Source organism: Leuresthes tenuis, unplaced genomic scaffold (assembly GCF_036924035.1).
Source record: "Leuresthes tenuis unplaced genomic scaffold, fLeuTen1.0.hap1 SCAF_21, whole genome shotgun sequence".
NCBI lineage: Eukaryota > Metazoa > Chordata > Actinopteri > Atheriniformes > Atherinopsidae > Leuresthes > Leuresthes tenuis.
The window spans coordinates 18,621,761-18,642,188 of record NW_027325375.1 but is presented as its reverse complement, the minus strand read 5'-3'; the positions used below and the strand labels follow the sequence as shown (position 1 = coordinate 18,642,188).

Below are 20,428 nucleotides of genomic sequence, written 5' to 3'. Positions count from 1 at the left end.
GTCAATAGAAGTTGGATTTCTTTCTCAAGTGTTACGTTACCTAACCCAAACTGTCGTAGTTTAGCTTTAGCATCTTCTTTAGATCAGTAAATAATGTGTTGATCACTAGTTATGTCTATGATCGTTAAGTTTTCGCAGAAAAGCAATTAACCACAAATGAAAGGCCTTATTTCCCACCCGTTATGTGAACGTATGGAGGTCGACAGTGACGTAACTTCGCGTTCTGACTCTTCGCTTCCGTTTTACTCGTATACAACCAGAATCAAGTACCTGGCTGGAGTGTTTGTGTGCATATAGTTATCACAGGAAATAAATACTTGAAAGGCTAGAGTGTATCCATGGGGGGTAAGAACAAACAGCGAACTAAAGGAAATGTTCGGGTAAGCTGTAGTGTTGACGTAGCAAACAGTGCTAGCAACAACACTCGTAGTAGCTACAAAGTAAACTTGAGGTTCTGAGCTAACGCAACGTGTGGCTTTCCTCGTGATATCTACACTGTTTGATAGCCACAACCTGTCTTTCTGTCTGACGTTTTTTACTCTGTTGCATTGCTATCTAACACCATACATTTCCCAACCGTGACTAGCCGTCTAGCAGCGGCCGAGCTGCCGAGGTGCTGACCCGGGAAGGTGGTGTCATCCCAGGCTTCGTGGGCTTCGGCTCTACGGCCATTTCTGAGCTGAGTTACGTGCCAGCTGTGCACGGCGCAGAGGACATAGACAACCTAGTAGATGCTGATTTCCGCTTGGTGCTTCGAAAACTCTCAAAGAGGGATGTCGTGACAAGACTGAAAGTGAGCTTAAACTTTGAGCTACATTATTTGAAATAGCATTTTTACTGCTCCTTGCTACCAGACATGCACAATTAGCGATAGCATTGCGTATACAAAACCCCTGCAGAATCAAACACATTTGTATGTGTGAACGTATGCATTTTGCCACCTTTGTACACAGTAACAGAGAAAAGTATGTAAGTATGTATATCTTATGAGATGAAGTTACATCAGGATGATTTTGAGTCCTGTTCTGCTTAGTGAGAATGTGTAATCTTCTCAGGCTGTTCAGGACTTTGGGTCCATGTGTCAGGAACGGGATACTGAAGAGGTTAAAGGAGTCCTACCATACTGGCCGAGGATTTACTGCAAAATATCAGTGGTGAGCTGGTCCCGCATTCATGAAATTACTCATCCTGTATCATCAGCTTGCACTTGTTGTTGTTAGTATTCTGGAGATAGTCCATCTTTACAAACAAAACAAACAAAAAAAAACCTCCAGCTAATTCCACCAACATAGTTCAGAATTTTCTCTGTGTCATTATCTCTGCCAGGATCATGATCGCCGCATCAGGGAGGCTACCCAGCAGGCCTTTGAACAGCTGGTGCTGAAAGTGCGCCGGAGCTTGGCGCCCTTTCTGAAGAGTTTGATGGGCCACTGGATTCTGTCCCAGTGTGACACTTACACACCTGCAGCCTCTGCTGCGTGCCAGGCCTTCCAGGCTGCTTTCTCACCCACCAAACAGCCTGAGGCTCTGGGCTTCTGCAAGGACGAGATCCTTAATGTGAGTCGCACTGGTGGTTTTAGCGTAGAGGCGTTGAGTGCTGCTCTGGAACCCTGAGCTGAGCGTGACATTTTAATTGTGTTTGATTGCAGGTATTTCAAGATGTTTTGTTAAAGGAAACGGCAGACACGCTGAGCGATCCACAGTATGTTGAGAGTTTTGCTGATTTCTGCTTTTATGTCCTTACTGTGGACGCGCAATGATGGTGTTTTTCTGTCAGACTATCCTGAGTCGAGTGTTTTCACCTTTTCCCTAGAAGTGTGACAGAGGAGGAGAGAGAAGCCAAGTATTTGCGCATGCTGACCAGTTCCCTGTTAGGGGTGAAAAGACTGCTTTCCCTGCTGCTTCAGACCGACAGGGTGGCCCTCGAAGAGAAACTGGCACATCTCCTCAGCTCTGGGAAGTGCTGGAAGTACAGCAAGCACAAGACGCCACAGGTAATGCGGTTTAGCAAAGCTAGAGATAAGATGCTGATGGTTTAATCCTTGACTTTGTGTGAATGAGTCCAGAAAGGCTCGGTTAATTTTCGATCTCCAAAAATGCAAGTAGTCGCACTAGAACAAAGAGTATCTTGGCATTTCTTTGATCAGTCTTATGTCAAACTCACCCCGTACGAGATAAATGTGGTAGAAATTTCAAACATCAGGAGGGGAGCCAGACTCATTCTGCCAGAGCCAATTAAAATATGATCTTTTAGAATCAGCCAGCGGGAAGCTTTTGATATTCATCAATAAAATCTTGAATGGATTTTTCATTTAATAACATGTCATGACTTGAAACGTGGGGAATACTGTTCATCATGACATTATCTGCAAGAGTGTGTGTGTGTGTACGTCATGACCCCATTTTAAAGAAGCCACCGAGTTCCCTCTCTCTTAGTGGCTCTTAACGCGGCCGCATTGAAATGCGAGGATTGAAATGTAACAAATGTGTTTTTTTTTTATTGTAAATTGTGCGAAAAAGGTTCAATCGCACGTGTTCTTGCCATAAATACCAAGCTGTACACGTGCAATAATGTGCTGCGAGCATATCTCAGTCCAACCTCTTGTGCTGCTCCGCAGGTGCGTGGGGCCTTCTTTGAGATGGTGTGTGCTCTGTGTGAGTTTACTCCGGAACTTGCCCAAGCTGAAGCAGCGCGCCTCTGCCCCGCCGTCCTCCTCAGTATCGACGACACGGAACCTGTTGTGCTGCCTCCCGTGTGGGAAGCTGTTCTTCATGTCGTGTCTACAATACCTGTGAGTTTGTCTTGTAATAACGAGATTGACTGTAATACCAGTGTTATTACCCGTCAGGTCAACAGACGGAGCGAAAGAAAATAGATTAATCGAAGTAGATTTGCTTCAGTCTTTGTTGTGCTAATTTCTCTTATGTTTCCTGTCACTATCGCAGGACTGCTGGACGCATGTAAATGCCAAGAAAGGCTTCTTGCCGAAACTTTGGGCTCTCTTAAAAGAGGGCGGTAAAGGCATGGCGAAAGCTCTCCACCCAAATCTACTGCCACTTCTCAGCAAACTGCCGCAACAAGTCACCGATCCAAACTTGGACTTCTATACGACCTTCTTCACTGCTTTCATACAAGGGTAATTTGTTTGTATGGGCAGGACGTGAGCATATGCATTTGTCATGAAAACTGTCAAAATCCTAATTCTTACAGTGTATTTTGTTTTTGTCAGTCTGTCTAGTGAGCGTGCGGTAACAAGCCCATCAGAAAGTGCCGTGATAGTGACATCTTTTGTTGAGTGCTTGAGGTATTGCCTACTGCAAAATGCAGAGGAAGACGAGTACCAGGGGAAAATAAGGACCATGCTTATTTTACAGCAGGTACACTCACACAGCCGTGCATGATTTTTTTTCCATTATGTCGAACCTACTGAAGCTCAGCTCCTGCTCACGTTGTTTTTGTCTTTTTTTTGCAGCTCCTACCTTTATTGGAAAAGGCTCTCAGAGATCCTTCCCTTCAGAACGGTCCTCTGTTCCTCACGGTCACTGAAATGCTTATTTCCTGGGAGACGAGGGCGGGTTTACATAGTGAAGGGGACGTAAATGGCAGCAAGGACGTCTTTCAAAGACTTCTGGCCGACTTCTGGGAGGACCTCGGCCTTTTGTTTGTGCGATACATTGACAAAGAGGAAGCAGATCCACAAGCTTTGGAGGGGGTAGCCATCTTGCTGCAGGTATGATCTTTGTTTTGAAAGGTGCTGTTCAAATAATTGTTATCATGACAATTATTATTGATAATTTTGTTGTTTTATTTATATATATATATATATATATATATATATTGACATGTATATATTGACATGTATATATTGTGGAGCTGGAAAATATGGATGTTAGAGGTTCACGCCCCAAAGCATGACCAGTGCAACTGAGCCAAACGGATGAAATGTCATGGAGATAATTCTGTCCTCCCTTGTATTTGTTCAGGTGATGCGGTATCCTGAGAGCGCAAGTAAAAGGTACACCCAGAAGAATAAATCTGTCAGGATGTGTTTATCGACGCCAGAAGAGGATGAAAAATACAGAGCTGAGGGAGACGGGGTCGAGACATTCAGGCAGACGGTGTCGGAGCTCGTGACCGAGAAAGCATTTGGGTCGCTACAAACTCAGCATTTTGAAGACGTCGTGTGCCAGCTGATGCAGCTGTGCCTGGTGCATGTGAATGAGAAAAACTCTGAGAGGCATCTTGTGTTCCTCTCCCTTCTCTTGCGATCTTTCCACACACCGAAGGTCTTCAGTGTAAGTCCCGATTCACGATGTTTTTTGCTAATGATCTATTGTTTCCCATGACTGCCCAAGAGTGCAGGTTTTTAAATATGAAAAGCATAAGTTTGTATATTTCGCATTGAAATATTCAAATGTATTTTACCAAGTCAAGAAATTATTTTAATGCCATCGTTTTTTTTTTCTTTTAAACTGTGCTTGCTTTAGACCTTGGTTGAATGTGATGATAAAGTAACAGAAGACGATAAACAGAGAAATGAGACGATGGTGAAAAACCCCGCAATGCAGTTCCTCCTGGAGCGAGTGGTGGTCTGGCTCGCTGAAACGGGGCGCCGTGACACCGAGCACCTGGTGGAGATGGTTTTCAGCTCGCTGTACTGCTGCAGCCGCCAGGAGACCACCCGCATCCTCAACCACATCACTATGGTAACATCATCCTCTCCGTTGCAGATTCAACTATAAAATTTGCCGTTGTTCTTTTTCTTTTTGGCATTCACATCCTTTGCTCTCCATTTATTCATTTTTTTAGATGGGTTTACGGTGGGGGATTATCCTGCAAATTATCCAAAGGGTATGTGTGATTCCGTTTATCCCATTTGAATCAAAGTGTGCGCCCTACCTGTACATCTACACCGTTAAAATATCTATACTCCTCTGCCGTCTGTTTCACCAGGCGTGTAAAGATCCCGAGACTCTAATGAGCTGCAATGATTGGCTGAAAGGTTCGGTTCTGGGTGAGCAACTCTTGGTGCTGACTGAGGAGCTTTGCGAAGTGGGGAGCAGCTCTTCTGCGAGCAGCCACAGCTGGACACTTATCAGCCTGGTCCTCTCTCAGAAGCACAACCATGGTGAACCTCTTTGCTGGACTCTAAATGCACATCCTGGGTTTCCTATCAGCCACCTAATGATGTAACCTTTTGTTGTGATGTGCTTTACATGTGCAGAGTCTCTGATAGGGGAGGTGTACATGGAGAAGATCTTAGAGCAACTCCACACCACTCTTTCTGAGACCAAGAGTCTATCAGACGCAGGCAACATGGAGCCGCTCATCTCCTTCATCTGCGACGTGGCCTCCTCTTTCTTCTCTTCAGTACAGGACTGTCTTATGCTGCTCTCTGCTGAGGAGCTGCTGCTCACCGTCTTTCAACTCACTGCCCAAGATCAAAGACACACTCATCTGTCTGGTGGGTACTCACAGCTCATGTTTATAACTGCCTGGCGAGTCAAATAGCTAATTTGTGTCCATACTGCTTTTGAAGATTCACTTCTAGATAAACTGAAGAAAGTGTGTGTAGCTGGGGTCCAGTCATTGGTGCAACACTGTGATTGTGAGGTCCGGGAAGGTGGTTTCCTGCACAGTGCTGCTGTTTGGGTGACAAAGCAACTTCTCAACGTCTCCCTAGATATAAAAAGGTAACCCTACAAAGACCTCTGTTTGTGCCTCAGTCAGTGTAAACATATCTTCCGTTAGCTCATGTTAAGCTATTGCTATTTTGTTTCTTCTTCTTCTTCAGTTTGCAGGTTCTCGTTGCAGCTGTACAAAGCTTAGTTGAGACAATCATCTCTGTTGGCAATCAGGCCGCTCCCATCCTCAGCCACTTATTTACCCTGTTGACACCTAGTCAAACAGAATGGACAAGAATCCGACAAGCTCTGCCTCCCCAGGTCAGAAAGCCAACAATACAGTGGTACTTGGCCTCGAGTAAACCCTGCACGCAAAACATTTGATTTTGGTGCATTGTGTCACCTTTTTTCTCTTGTTTTTTTGTAGTGGGTCAAAACCCCTTTACTGTCCAGCCGTCACAGAGGAGTTTGTGAAAAACCTTCCAAGGATACCTGGAAGTTTCGGGAGTATAAAAGATTGCCAGCCCACCTGTGTGTCTCTGCCCTCTTAGGGAGGGTTGCCCAGACAGTTGTGTCTCGTGGCCAGAAGGAAGCGGAGTGTCCCACAACCCTACCAAACCTTACATACACAGGTACACGCCCAGGATGGGAGATTAACTACAACTTTCGATTAAGTTGTAATTTTCTTTAGATTTTTTTGGTTGTGTGTTGTTGAAAGCCACATGATGTTTTTCCTTTCTGTTTTGTTTGGCAGTTTCAGAACTGCTGTATGCACTGCAATGGTGTAAAGAGCTTAAGTACAGCCCTACGCTTGTGTCCGCTTATCACAACCTGCTGACTGAATGGGGGCTTTCAGATGGGCTTCATAGCCAGATTCGAATGAAAACCCTGTTAGACACACTCTACTCAAGGTAAGGTTCACATACTCGTCCCATAAAAAAGAAGAGATCAGCTTATCTCTGGACAGTCAGTACAAACGAAGTCTTATGAGAACAACGCCATGTTATTGAAAAGTTCTACAATCTAGATCTAGGATTGCACATTACAGAAGTGTATGTAATTAAGTGCCATCGGGCAAAAAAAAAAAGAACTTCCAAACAGCCATTTTAAACAATATCCACCGGCTGTGTCTGTTTTTGTTTTGTTACCCTTAAGGTCAGTGATGGATGGAGGTCTGTGGTCTCTGACTCTAGAGCACTACGTCCAGTCCAACAACTTGGCAGCCACTCACAGAGCAGCTGTGAGGACACTCTGCGGGAGTGCAGACAGGTCAGTAATCCACCAGAGAACATCATTCGATTGCTTATGATTTCACATGAAGTCACTTGCTGCGTTGTATACTGAAACCTGTTTGTTTGAACAGTCTGTTTCCAGTGTCTCAAAGCAAGCTCAGCACACTTCAGGTGCTCTGCCCGGTTATGACAAATGAGGACAGAGAGACTCTCATCGCTTTGGCAACTGCTGGATTAATGAACTGGCAGGAGAACGACAGTGAGAATACACACCCCAACACATAGAAATACATTTCACGGATAGATGCTTAGATATTCAGGAATTATAGAAGCAAGCAATCATTTTGACTGTGTGTTGCAGATGTGTATGGCTGCCTGGCAGTGCTGCTGTGCTGCTTAAACACGAATACACAAGCAGAGGAAGAGGTCGTGCAGGCTACCCTGGCCACCGTGATGGAATGGAGGAACAGCAGGGAGGATTGGTTCCTCTTCAGCTGGTATTGTTGTTTTTATATGTCTTGAAACACTTTCACATTTGTGCTGATCAGCCACAGCAGTGAAACTCACCTGAGGGGTGGGATACATCAGAGTGTAAGTTAACAGTCAGCGTTGAATGTAATGAGGCAGGTAAAACTGGCAAGCAATGATCCACATGATTTTGGCAAGTAACATATTTTGATGACTAACCAACTGGGGAACCTCTCTCCAGAAATGAAAGAATCTAGGGGATGTATTGGAAAAGAATGAGTCAAGTTAAGTACTTAACTTAAAGGTTCAGCTGTTTCGGTAGCTGATATCATTACACTCTGAGATCTTGTGTAGTCTTGAAGGGTTACATCTGTTTTGGTGGCGAAGGGAGGATCTTCACACTATCGACAGTGGTCGTTTATCTATTGTCAGTGTATCAGTATCTACTGACTACTAAAGTGGTCAAATCTTTGCATTTCAGTGATCTCTCTGAAGCAACATCTGAACAGTTGAACCTGAATGTAGAGATGATGCGTTTCCTGTCCTGGCTGGTGAGCCATTGTCCGGCAGTTCTCGGGGGAAGCCAGTGGGACTTTTTGCTCTGCTCTATGTTGGCCTGGTTGGAGGTGAGACTCGTACACATTCTCTTTTAGCTTATGGGTTTGAGGCCAGGGTCTACTTCAGAGTAGACCGATTGGATGAGAGTTGCCATGGTATTATTTAATTGAGCTGTTCAAAGTTGTTGCCATTTTTCTCAGTTTTCCCTTAACAATCAGTTTGAGCTGTCAGTCTGTTTTGATCCTATATATTTTTTTTGTTGTTCATGGCTGCATATTCTGCTCCTCACAGTCTTTGATCGAATTCTCTTGCTTCCAAACTCAGACCGCCAGTGAGAGTGTGAGCAGTCTGTGGAACCCTTGGGTGCAACTGTTTGTGTGTGAGAACGCTGCACTGATCGTGAGGCTGAACCGGTTCTTTGCGTCGTCTTCGTCCGACGTGCTGGAGAAGCTGCCATCAGAACTGGCTGGTGAATGGGGCGATTTCTTCGTAGAGGGAGTCTACAACCTGTTGCTACCTTTGCCTGTAAAAATCACAGGTATGTACGTGTGTTTTTCTACAGTCTCTTTCAACTTTCTTCAGATAAGCTGTGCAAAGTGCATACTCTTGGCTTTGGTTCTTTGGCTGCAAATACTGATACCAATTTTGCTGAAAGTACATTCTAGATAATCATAAAACTTCTAGCTGCTGCAGCAAAGTGGGCTTTTTCTGTTTTTGGAAACCCACGGAAGCCCTAAAGGGTCATACATACATGCATACATTTTATTCCACCCGTTTTCCCACGATAAGGAGATAATTTTCCTCCATTTTCCCGTGATAACGATATAATTAATTTGAGATTTCGAGCAAACAAAATAATAGTCTAGATGTACAAGGAGCAGGAGACTACCGTTTTGTTTTCTCGAGATCTCGAATGAATTATCTCGTTATCACGGGAAAACGGAGGAAAAATTATCTCGTTATCACGAGATAGCAAAGTAATTTCAGCAAAGTATTTGGATCTTACCCTGAATAAAGATACCAGGACTGAAGCTGTTCTGTGGGAGCCTGTGGAAGACTAAAAGTAGATTACCTGTTAGGTGGAATTAATGGAAATAAATTGAATTAAATTCTACCATCTTGATTTTGAACTTCATAATTCTTCTGTTTGTTGCCTTCACTCAGAGACATTCACCGAACCAGATGACCCAGTGTTCCCCCTGGCTGTCCTGCAGTCGGTTGGCTTGGCTCTCGCAGACGTCCCAGTGCAGCAGCTGAACCAAAACTCGCTGCCACCGCGCTTCGTAGCGGACCAAAAGACAAACCTGCCAGAGCCTCTGCAGACGCTCCTCAATACTTTGTGCCCTTTGTTGCTGTTTAAGGCCAGGCCTCTGCAGATCACCGTGTACCACTTGTTGGAAAAGTAAGATTTATTTTTTTTTTTCATTTAATTTGCTTTGTTTAGAAAGGCCCTATTAGCGAGTCATTATGAGATGTTACCTGTCCTGGCATCTTAAGGGTCCTGCTGGATGTTGGGACAGGTTAGCTGAGATTTAACACGCCTTGTTGTTGTTAATACAGGGTCATGCCTCAGTTGCCAGAGTGCGATGGAGAAGGAGACAACAATAAATCTGATGATGATAGAGATGAGCCGTGCCTGTAAGTCAGTAGGGGGAGGTCTGCGGGTTTGACCCACGCACGTCATGGTTAGTGTTTTGATTTGTCCAGTAATGCTTTTTAAATTGTTCTAACTGTAGCGCTTTTTACTCTCAGTTCTCCTCCAGCTTCGCTCATGGCCATCCTGTCAACCTGCGAAGAGCTGTGCGATAGTATCCTGGCAGCTGTTCAAGTGGGAGAGTTTGCAGTGGTCCAGCCTCTCAGTGTGGAGTATTCCTGCATCCTGGGATACTTGCTGGCATGGAAGCTGCTTCTCACTTTCTTCAAATCATCCCCCTCTCATGTGAGTCGTGACTTAGTTTTAGTTTATATGAGTTTATACGAGCAGTCAGCCTTCCAAATTCTGCAGTGAGTGTTGGCTTTAGTCAGAAAAGGAATCTTGATATGTGATCAAGGTTTTGCCGCAGTGCTGAACCCTCTTCTTATTTATCTTTAGCTTCGTGCCCATTATGCTCAGTACCTTAAGAGAAGCTGCTCCCTCAACAAGCTGCTCCTCCATCTCTTCAAACTGATGCCTGAAAACCCAATCTACCCAGGCCAGGGGCCAGAGACAAAGGAGACCAAGACTTTCTTCTCAGAGAGCCTGTTTCTGACAGTTGACAGTAAGTAAAACACACACCAACATAGTTTCTGTACTCTGAAAAATGTGAATATTGAGGAAAACTGTGTTTTTCTGCTCTAGAGAGTGACAGCGTTGAGTGGGAGCTCCCTCACCTGGCATGCAGTGTGTATTACAGCACGGTGCAGGACCTGCCTGCCATGGTTCGGCTGTGGTGGAACAGCCAGGAGAAGAGAGTGAGCACAGCTGTGGAGAAGTTCACCATTAAATACGTCAGTCCTGTCCTCTCAGCCCAGGAGATCTCCTCCGTCCACACTAGCACTCAGATGTTTGAAAACATGACCGTAAGTTAGCAGACAAAATGCGCTCTGTAGTTTTTGGTTAAACTCTAATTAGTCGCTTCTGTCAAACAGTTATTTTCAAGACTCAAGCCTTGGTTAAATAGATGCAGGCAAATGTATTATGCAATAATGGAAATTGAGCTGTCTTTCAAACAATTCTTTTTAGATGCGTTTTGACAGAAATGCATTGTTTGATGTATTGATTATTTTCTGTTCAGTGTCAAATATATACTAAATATACTAATGCTAATTCTTATGCCTTTTTGTTCCTCTTTCAAAAATTGTCCCATCTCTTCTTCTTTGAACTGGATGCAGTTGTTTAGAGAACAGACCTGCGGTTCCTTTCCTCCTAACCAGTGGCACAAGGCTAAAAGATGCATTAACAAACATTTAATTTAGGTTAATCCTGTGGTGCAACACCTGCCGCACATTTGCAGTTATAATGATGCAGCAACAATGGATTCTGTTAAGCTGAAGTTAATGGACTCATTTGTGATGAAAGCGTTCAGTTAATCAAGTGCGATCCTGGCATTAAATTGTACTGCAGGTGTCTGATTGCCTGACTTAAAGATGATAAAACGGTATCTTTATCTTTTTGGCCCAGGTCAAAGCCCGCTCGGCAGCACGAGAGGTGATCGCTACCTACTCTGTGGATGACATCTTCATCGAGTTGGTGATTCAGCTGCCGCAGAATTACCCTCTAGGCTCCATCACTGTAGAGAGTGGGAGACGTGTGGGCGTCGCCGTACAGCAGTGGAGGAACTGGATGCTGCAGCTGAGCACCTACCTCACGCATCAGGTAGCAATACGGGGATATGATTACAAGACTGTTCATACATTCACAGGGACAGATTCTTAACTTTTTCTTCTTTTTTGTTTTTTTTAAAAATAAAATGTCATGGGATTGTGATGAGAAATAGGCTGAAACGATCGTATGCATGTGTTTGTGTCTGCAGAATGGCAGTATAATGGAAGGCCTGGCTCTGTGGAAGAACAATGTTGATAAGCGTTTCGAGGGAATAGAGGACTGTATGATCTGCTTCTCAGTTATCCACGGCTCCAACTACTCTCTGCCTAAAAAGGCTTGTCGCACCTGCAAGAAGAAATTCCACTCTGCGTGTTTGGTAAGATATGCATATATCTGATCATTAGATGTGAGCAGAAACTTCTCGCACATTACTACATTCTTCTGAGTATACGTTTCAATCTTTGATTAGTCATCAAGCGACTTCAATTTGACTATTGCTATGTGGATAATTCCTTTCCTCCCCCTCCCCTCCTCTCTCTACAGTACAAATGGTTCACTTCCAGTAACAAGTCCACCTGCCCACTCTGCAGAGAAACATTCTTCTAATACCCGTCAGCCTTGGCTCAGAGGACGAGTGCTCTTAAAATAAACCAGGACTGAATCTGTGATGATATTCATCGTGTTACTCGTGTAGATTGTTGACTGTTCGGTTGAAAAAGTCTTAATACTTTTGGTTAGACATATGCCCACACAGAGTTGTGTTGTTAATAAGCTCCAAAGGGTTTGTATATACCAGTGCTTTGCTGTATCTCATGTTCCCAGCATCAGTGACCCCCCTGCGGATGTTTTTATCCTTTTTTTTTTTTTTTTCTTCTTCTTTTTTGTTTTTCCAACTTTTCAAACCCACTCTTGGGCAGAAGAGGCTGATTTACATAGTTGGGAAAATCAGAGCGGTTTGAGTGCTTCAGTTGCAGAGAGGCAACTTTTGAAATTAGACATTTTACGAAAAACTTCAAGGGGGGGAGGTTGGTTCAAATATTGCAACGTAAAAGATGGCTTTCATTGATATTTCCTAATATTTAGGAGTGTAAAGGGATTATGTCTGATTAGTGACATGTGTTTCATCTATCAAAAGCTAAAAAGGGGACTTGCTGGGAGGTTTTTATTGTCAGAATGCATGACAGTGTGTGTCTTACCTTGTGCCTGCATACAGCTGTAATGATGTTGAAAAGTGAATAAAACACAACTCGCTGGATGTTCTTAATGCATGCGTTTGATTCAGCATAGCACATGTTAAAGCATATGCGATGAATCATGGATGTGGCTCAGAGACTGTACTTATTTATCTGCATATTTATATAGTCGTGACACATGAAATCTCTTTGCCTAAACAAGTTTCTTCTATTTGCTAGTAGTTGTAACATCTGAAACTGAAGGATTTCACGTATTGATGGAAAAAGAAATGAAGAGATTTGATTTCAACTTGGACTGCTGATCACCTTTTCACTAGAAAACCTTTTTTTTAAAAGTCAGTTGAACTGAGCTTCCGTGAACTGTTATGTTAACTAGATCCTCCGATTACACGTACAAAATAGTGCTTCCAAGCAAGGCTTACTGTAAGTAACCTGTGCTTGTCTCCAAGAAAAGATTGTAATTAGCCTCAGCCCTTGACTGCTGCTCCAGACTCCCCAGCTCATTTATCTTGGGTCCACCTCTTCCTCATGTTGAATAATTTATCTGTTTAATGGAGACTTGCTCTCATCACAGTTGTTCCTATGGAATTAATTATGACAGATTAAGCATGATCAATGAATTAGTCCCTATTATTTGGTCCTCTGTCTTACTTGTGTGTGTATGTGTGTGTGTGTGTGTGTGCAAGCGTGTGTGCATTTGTAATTCATTACTGCGATCAAAATTTATCAATACAAACAGCCAACATCCATCATCATCTGCCCTTGACCTTTTTAATCGCCATTGATCTGTTGGCCATGCATAAATATTTATACAGAAACCTCCTCCTCTCGGGGGTTTTGACAGAAAGACTCACTTCGACAGCCTCGAGTCTTATTGCTCATTATCTGCTTGATTAAGCAGTGGTGCGAATGTTATGAACTACAGTACAATTCTCAGTGAAGCTTATTCTTTACATAACACCAGTCGAGCGGCCTTACCAGGAGATGGCAGTATTACCAAAAGGACTGGCTGGCAGCCTCAGAGGGAGCCTCTACAAGTTAACCTGAAAGACAAGGCAGGACAGCTTTGGACTATCAAGGGAGAGTTACCCTCTATAATCAAATTCTTGTGCAAGACGTTTTCTTTTTCTTCTCATATTACTCGTTCAACTGGCCAAATGATTAATATGGTATAAAAGTGAGTTAACAATTAATTCCACTGGGATTATCAACCAAAGCATTGATGAATAAATTCAGTTACAGCTGTATGAAGGTGAAGCTTTTTTTAATGACAGAGGCAATGGATCATGAACCACGTGTCGTCTTCTTCTTTTTTCTTAAACTAAATATTCAGGATTTTTTTTCCATCCGTTTCTGACCCACTTGCATGGAAACTGCTGAGCTACTACAAGCTAATGAGCAGACACCCTGTCAACGGTCAGCCAGATCACTGGCCTCTGTGGTCTTAAAGCCTGATTGGTGCTAACTTGGTTACTCCACAATTAGCCAGGCCTAGTTGGCTTTCATTTAGCTCCCTCTGACCCATTTGCAAGCCCATTAGTATTCCAAGCCATTTGTAGGAGGCTAGTCCCATCCTGGTCACGCCACTCTGCAACACTGCAGGCAACTGCTTAGCTCTGGAAATGGTTTGGAATTACTGTGTGTGTGTGTGTGTATATTTTGTGAATATAGAGGAAAATGTGCCCATTAGTATCACTCTCGATATTGGTTCTATTGAAATGAATCCCACACAGTCATTTTGTTTTCCTGTGTGTGGCTGGTCTGCCTCTCCTCCTCCGTCTCCTTGAGTCTCTCCCCCGTGTTCCCCATCATGCAGCAAAGTGAGCAAAATCACACCCAGCTTATAATCAATATCTGAATTTTAATGTGATTCTTGAGATATATCGGATTCCTTTATCCTAAAATGAAGCTGAGAACCTTACAACATGGACTATATTCTTAACTGAATTCGACTCGCTCGCACAGGGATCAATTTTATTAACATTTGCCGTTTTCATATAATGAAGGCAATAAACAATGATTATTGACCCCAGTCTATTGGCTCCTAGACATGCATTTGTATTAGCCATTATGACTGGGAAAGGCTTCTCGGTCTGCCACAGTTTAAATCAACTGTTATTTGTCTGTCATCACGTACAGGCCTTTTATAGTTTTCTATTACGGCTGCCATGTTGCAGCAGCAGTGGAGCACAGCAAAGATCAGGAGACTGAATGAGCTGTTTTCTGAAGACTTGAGCTGTGATTCAGAACCGCAGTGAGCAGATTGGAAGAGACACTGAAGTGATGAAAAACAAGCAAGACTGTGAGGAGTTATATGTAATAAATCATGCTGTTACAGAATCTACAGCAATGGTAAAAATAAACAGCTTGTGTAAGTTGATTTAGAAATTATTTCAATGGGCAAAAGTGCAAAATCTGTTAGTATGACTTGAAAATACACGTTTTGCTCAACAGTAAGAGTTGACAGTTAGAGTGACTGCCAAGGCTTCATTTTAAACCAAACACAAGTATTCAGGAGCGCTGCCCAAGCTCAAAGTCACGCACCAGCAATGCAAACCAAATAAAACCTCATGGGTGGGTTTTTTTTGTTGTTTTTTTTTCGACCAGAAAACCCTTTATGGGTTAGCTTCAGTCTGTCAACTCCAAAACGTGGCTCTGGTCTACATGGAAATAAAAGCACGCGTGAACTGTGAAGGGAGAACTCTGGATGACCAGATCCTTTTAGATGCAACTAGGACAAACATGAGTGGTACTGCCTGAATTTTTTAGCTTGCATTGGTTTACTCCTGCATATGAGGTCGACTGGCTATAGTTAAGATCAGTCTGCACTTTCTGACTCCTGCAGAGGTGGCAATTAACTCTATCATGCCCCATTCACCAAATTTAGAGAGACCCACAGGCATAGCCATATATTGTACTAATGCTCTATATATTGTTGTATAAGCTAAGAAAATAGACTTCCATTTGACTTCCTTTGGCATAATTTAATTCACTGTGCTATTTAAATGGCCTCACTTTGAGGGAGGCTACTGCTTCCATAGCTAAGCCCAAGGGCATTTAGATAAATCAAACTGTAAAGTAATAACATACTTAACATATACCATGGGAAATGCAATAAGAACACAGCGTTCAATGCATCAAACTAAAAATCCTGTGTTTTGATCCGACAATTTGGCTCTTTCCGTTTGGGATAGTTGGCCGTCAGTTGATCCACAGCTTTGTCTCAGATAGACAATGTCAAGCACAAGTATGATTTACTAGAGACTTTTTACAGAAAGTTACACTCCACAGAGATGAATCCTGTTGACTTTAGGGCTTCAATTACTTTGTTTTTACGATGAGGCCAAATTTTGAGGTCAAAACCTGCGTCATTATTTGCTGTAAAAAAAAAAAAAAATTGCAAAAACTTTGTTGATTAATTTATGACCTAATCCCTTTCACTGGATGCTTAGAGGGCAAGAGAACTACGAAAACCAAAGAAAAGCATGCCAATATTAGGGTTGGGTTGAAACCCGAGAACAAAAGGCCCAAAACTGAAAGACATCACAATGAATGAATAAAAAGTAAAAGCAATATAAAATACAGCCAAGAGAAGATAACATCACAAAAGAGAGACTATGAAACTAGACTCTTGGAATAGACTTAAAAATGTCATTCTTACCTACTTATACTAGTCATTCCAAAGTTGAAGGGGACTGATGAAAAAAGCAAGGCCACCTCTGGATTTAAGCCTCAACTTTAGAGCAGCCAGAATAACTCCACCTGAGGATCTAAGGCTGCAAACTCGCTCACACGGAGGTCAACATTTCTGCTTTGTAGCTAGAGGTGAGATCCAGCTGTGCTTTGAAAGTGCTCTAAAATGAACACTTAGAGAATGAATAGAAGCGATGATTTGGGTTATCATGTTATGTCATCCGCTTAAACTGGAGGCCTAGCAGCTGCATTCAGAACGAGATTGAGATGAGAGACTGATTTTTGCTGTGTGGCTGAGAAGAGGGAGCTACTATAGCCAAGAATAGAGAAACTAAGTCTATGAATAATATTTTTTCCAGGTTAGCATATTTTGAAGTGAAGGGAATATGAACTTTTTTCATTTTAGTCAAATAATATTTTCAGTAGGACGGCTCTCAATATGACAGATGCAATTTACTGGACTAAACATAAGGATTTCTGGTTTCTGAGTTGATTAGAATTAATTTAGGCAATGTACTGCACAACAGCAAGTAGGCTTTTCATAAGGGAGGGCATTTCTTTGCATTGCAACAAAAAGACAAAAGACGTTGTGATATTGGATGATCTGGCCAGTTGGAGAAGTAGATAAAAGAAATTTACCCAAAACCGGGGCTTGTGATGCCCTATAGATAATATGAGTCATGGGATATTAGTTGCCTGTGGTTCTTTTTCATGAGTTGATACTCTACAATATAAAAGCTCATCTGCAGCAGTTTCTTGTTTATTTTGCACAACAGGTGCACACCATGATAGATGTACAATGGAAGAGAGCTTCCACACTAGAAAGTCATAATCCTTAGTCATAGTCCCACTATGACTAAGAAAAAAATCTAATAAAAACATGTACAAAGGAACTGTGTGGGCTTTAGAGACTCCTACTAGCCAGATTGTAGCTTGCAACCAACAGGATATGCCCTTCAACATTCTAGCCTTCCAGTGTATAGAAGAAAATACAGTGGCTTTGACAAAGGTGGATGGTCCTCCTAGGAGTCCCTGTTGAGTTAGTCATTTCTGGGGTCCTGTAGAAAGAGTCATTTATGTCATGTGTAGATATATAAGACTCCATCTGAGATAACAAAAACTTGTCTCTTATTTTCACACAGTTCTACATTAATGAAAAGTTAGTCGTGACTTTTATATTGTATATACGCCAGTAGATTCCAATAAAAGTTTTACTGTGCACTGTTTTCAAAGGAACATTACATGGATAAGACATTATTCCTGTTATCCATAGCCTGTCTGGTAGTTTTTATTCAGTCTAGATTAGAAAATAGAGGACTCATATCATTGCTTTTCCATCAGCCTCCATCGACATTAACTGTCCTTGGTGTTACAGCATGATGATGAACATGGTAAATATTACCCTATAAACTAGATGTGTGCTTTTAGATTTTGTCATCTTGGCATAAGGACTTTTGAATTTAGCTCATAACATCCCTGAACCTACATAACAGCCTCAGCTGGTCTATACAAATTCCCTCTCATTCTTTCCACTCATCACATTGATAGGAACAATGATAGCGTAAAAGCTTATGTAAAATACCGTGGCAGGACAAATTTAAAGTGATATAGACATAAGTTTAGCTATTCTAGTCACTGCACTACCTGTTCCTGTCTGCTTGCCTCAGCTGTAGTATTTACTGTCTAGAATAAATCAAAATGTGATCCCAGCTGCTTCTGCTTGTCTACAGCAGTCATCAGAATAGTGCACCTGATAAACAAGTATAGAGAGGGGTATGGCTTCATGCAGTGCGGCAATCTGAGAGCGAAAGCATCAGATCCATGAAGATTTTAACAATTAGGTAAATCCTAATTGGCAATTACTTTGATTTGTAATCCTAAAGATTTTTAATGAGCTCATTTAATGGTGCCACTGAGCATGATGGAGTATGGTAATTGGCTTTTATAAGATGTGTAAAAATCAAAATGTGCTTGTGAGGTGGGTGGTGCCACTTATTTGCCAAACCATTATGGACCATTACGAAAAAAGTTTTTTCACAGGAGAACTTTGGCAGTTTTGACACTGGCACCTTTCTTCTGAATGATGATACGTTGAAGACTATGTTTGTATACACATGCCTCTACAAGGGTTGAACTGGAAGGTAAGGAAAGACAGACAGCTGACATCTTGCTGATTTTTACTGGACATCTCATTCTCTAGTTCTAACAAGGTCAAAGTTGTCAGGGAAAGAGTGAGGCTGGGGAACTAATATACTCAGACAAGGGGGAAGAGGAAGAATCATCTTTCATGCACACTACAGACAGAGGACTAGAGGACCGAGTGAGATGGAGAAAAGAATGGAAATGAGAGAGCAAAGGGGAAGAGGGGGGGAGATTAGGACAAGTTGGACAGGGAGAACAGAAAGGGGGAGTAAATAGATAAAGGGGAATTGGAGCATAGAGGGGAGGATGAGGAGTGGAGATGAGAGAAGCTGTCTGCCCTACCCTGAATCTGTGGTAAAATGACAGTTGTCTGAAGCCAAATCTGAGACCAGCTCATTCCAGTGATAAATGGACTGAGGACTGGATAGTGTAATGGAATCATTGCCACCTTTCGTGTGGAAGATGTGGGTTCAAATCCCCTGCATGAAAGGCACTATCTCCAGTAGGGGTCCTTAGGCGAGACCCACTTACCCTATCTGCCTACCTGTAAGTTGCTTTGGATAAAAGTGACTCTGAATATTTTCCACAGAGGAATGCATGTACACTGCTTTCTCTTGAATTGGAGAAACCAAATGTTTGTTAAAAGCAGGTAACTTAGGTAACTTATTTGTGATCTATCACTATTAATTCCCTCCCTACAAAAGGAGGCTATTTTTGGCTGATCTCAAACATGATTTACCTCTGCAGTATGATGCCTTCTTACACAGTCCTTATCTATGTGACCATAGCACCAGTCAGCAGCACTCATACATGCTTATCATTTTTCTTTTGGACTAGTTGGAAGGAGCTAATGGCCAATAAATAAAACTAATTATGCTTATGATAATGAAAAGATCATTTGACATCAATTACTCATTCACTGCACAAGCAGGACACTTTGGTATTTCACTGAATGAGTCAAGAACTTGAGGAGAGGAGGGAAAGATACCCGCAACCAATGCTGCCTATGGGCTAATACTCACATTATGTCTACATTATCTCACCGTGCAACAGAGCCTTATCAAGGCCAGCAAAAATAACGAGGTAATCAATTAAGTGAACCATGCAATTAACTTAATTAATTGCTTGTATGCCCAGGAGTTTCCTAGGGCTTGTGCTGTGGACCACATTGGTACACTAGCCAGTGATTAGATTACAGAGTTAGTAATGCCATTTGAGTCTCAAGTGTGAGAGCTGCAAAGTGAAGTCCCACTGGTTGCTGTAAACGTCTCCAAACTCCAAATTAACAGTATAATGTCCTCCTGCATGGGCAGTGAAAGTAAAGGGGCAAAATGTCTTTAGCTTCTGGAGGACAAACGCATTATGTGCTTTGCTTACTTTCTGCAGATGAACAGCTCATTGTGACTTTCAGACCCATAAAACGTCAATTTTTACCACTTCAGTTTACCAGTGAAATAGGGCTCCAGTTGCTCTACTGATAATGTTTGAGTTCTTGTCATGATGTGGTGATGTTGGTGCTTAAAATGTAATATTGTTGACAGTTGCCACTGTTGACTAAGACCAAATCCACGTATTTTAGGAGAATGGAAAGGTTAGTGAATGTCATTAAAGTTTTTACCTTCAAATGAGAGGTTCCTGGTTCAAATTGTACTCTGAAGTAAAAGAAAATCAATGCCTGGAGTGTGAAACTAATGTGTATGGGATGTGTGGACGACTGTGTGTACTTCACAGTTTCTGATGAGGCGTCTGTCCAGCTATTTTGTCTGGCATTGTCCAAACACTACATTACTTTAACATTTATCTATCTAATATTTTATATTATACTATATATTATTATTTACATTTATGTCAGAACACAGTATTAGTTAACACTGTCTTTTAGTAACAACAGAAAAACAGATGGTTGGGCATCATTCTCATAATATTCACACATTTTGTGTAAATTCTCAGTAAAAGTCCACTCAAATAAATCCATAGAAGAAGGTTTTATCATTCTTACAGAAAGAGAGTCTTTGTGATCAAGGTTACTTGTTAAGCATTACTCACTGAAATACAAAGCATATCTTAACACTTCCCCTTTACATGGTGGAATTTATGGATGCAGAACTCTCATAAGGCAGTTTATTGACACGTTGCATTCTTTCTGTGAAAGAGATGTTGTGCATGTTATTTTTGGCTTCACAAGCCAAAGAGAACAGAACATAAAGTTTGAT

At 42.1% G+C, this 20,428-nt stretch overlaps 1 protein-coding gene across 1 annotated transcript; it reads left to right on the top strand.

The window, feature by feature from the left end:
• Positions 1-251: 251 nt before the first annotated feature.
• ltn1 (listerin E3 ubiquitin protein ligase 1) lies at positions 252-12,058 on the top strand. Its single transcript, XM_072374395.1, has 32 exons — positions 252-380; positions 587-793; positions 1,056-1,154; positions 1,327-1,557; positions 1,650-1,702; positions 1,814-1,994; positions 2,619-2,792; positions 2,947-3,137; positions 3,231-3,378; positions 3,474-3,731; positions 3,985-4,296; positions 4,489-4,707; positions 4,811-4,852; positions 4,955-5,129; positions 5,226-5,465; positions 5,541-5,694; positions 5,796-5,946; positions 6,053-6,257; positions 6,380-6,536; positions 6,781-6,894; positions 6,989-7,116; positions 7,219-7,354; positions 7,807-7,951; positions 8,208-8,421; positions 9,048-9,285; positions 9,444-9,521; positions 9,636-9,822; positions 9,976-10,141; positions 10,222-10,442; positions 11,044-11,238; positions 11,396-11,563; positions 11,731-12,058. The coding sequence occupies exons 1-32, from the start codon at positions 339-341 to the stop codon at positions 11,791-11,793; spliced, it is 5,292 nt and encodes a 1,763-aa protein (XP_072230496.1). The 5' UTR covers positions 252-338; the 3' UTR covers positions 11,794-12,058.
• The last annotated feature ends 8,370 nt before the right edge of the window (positions 12,059-20,428 follow it).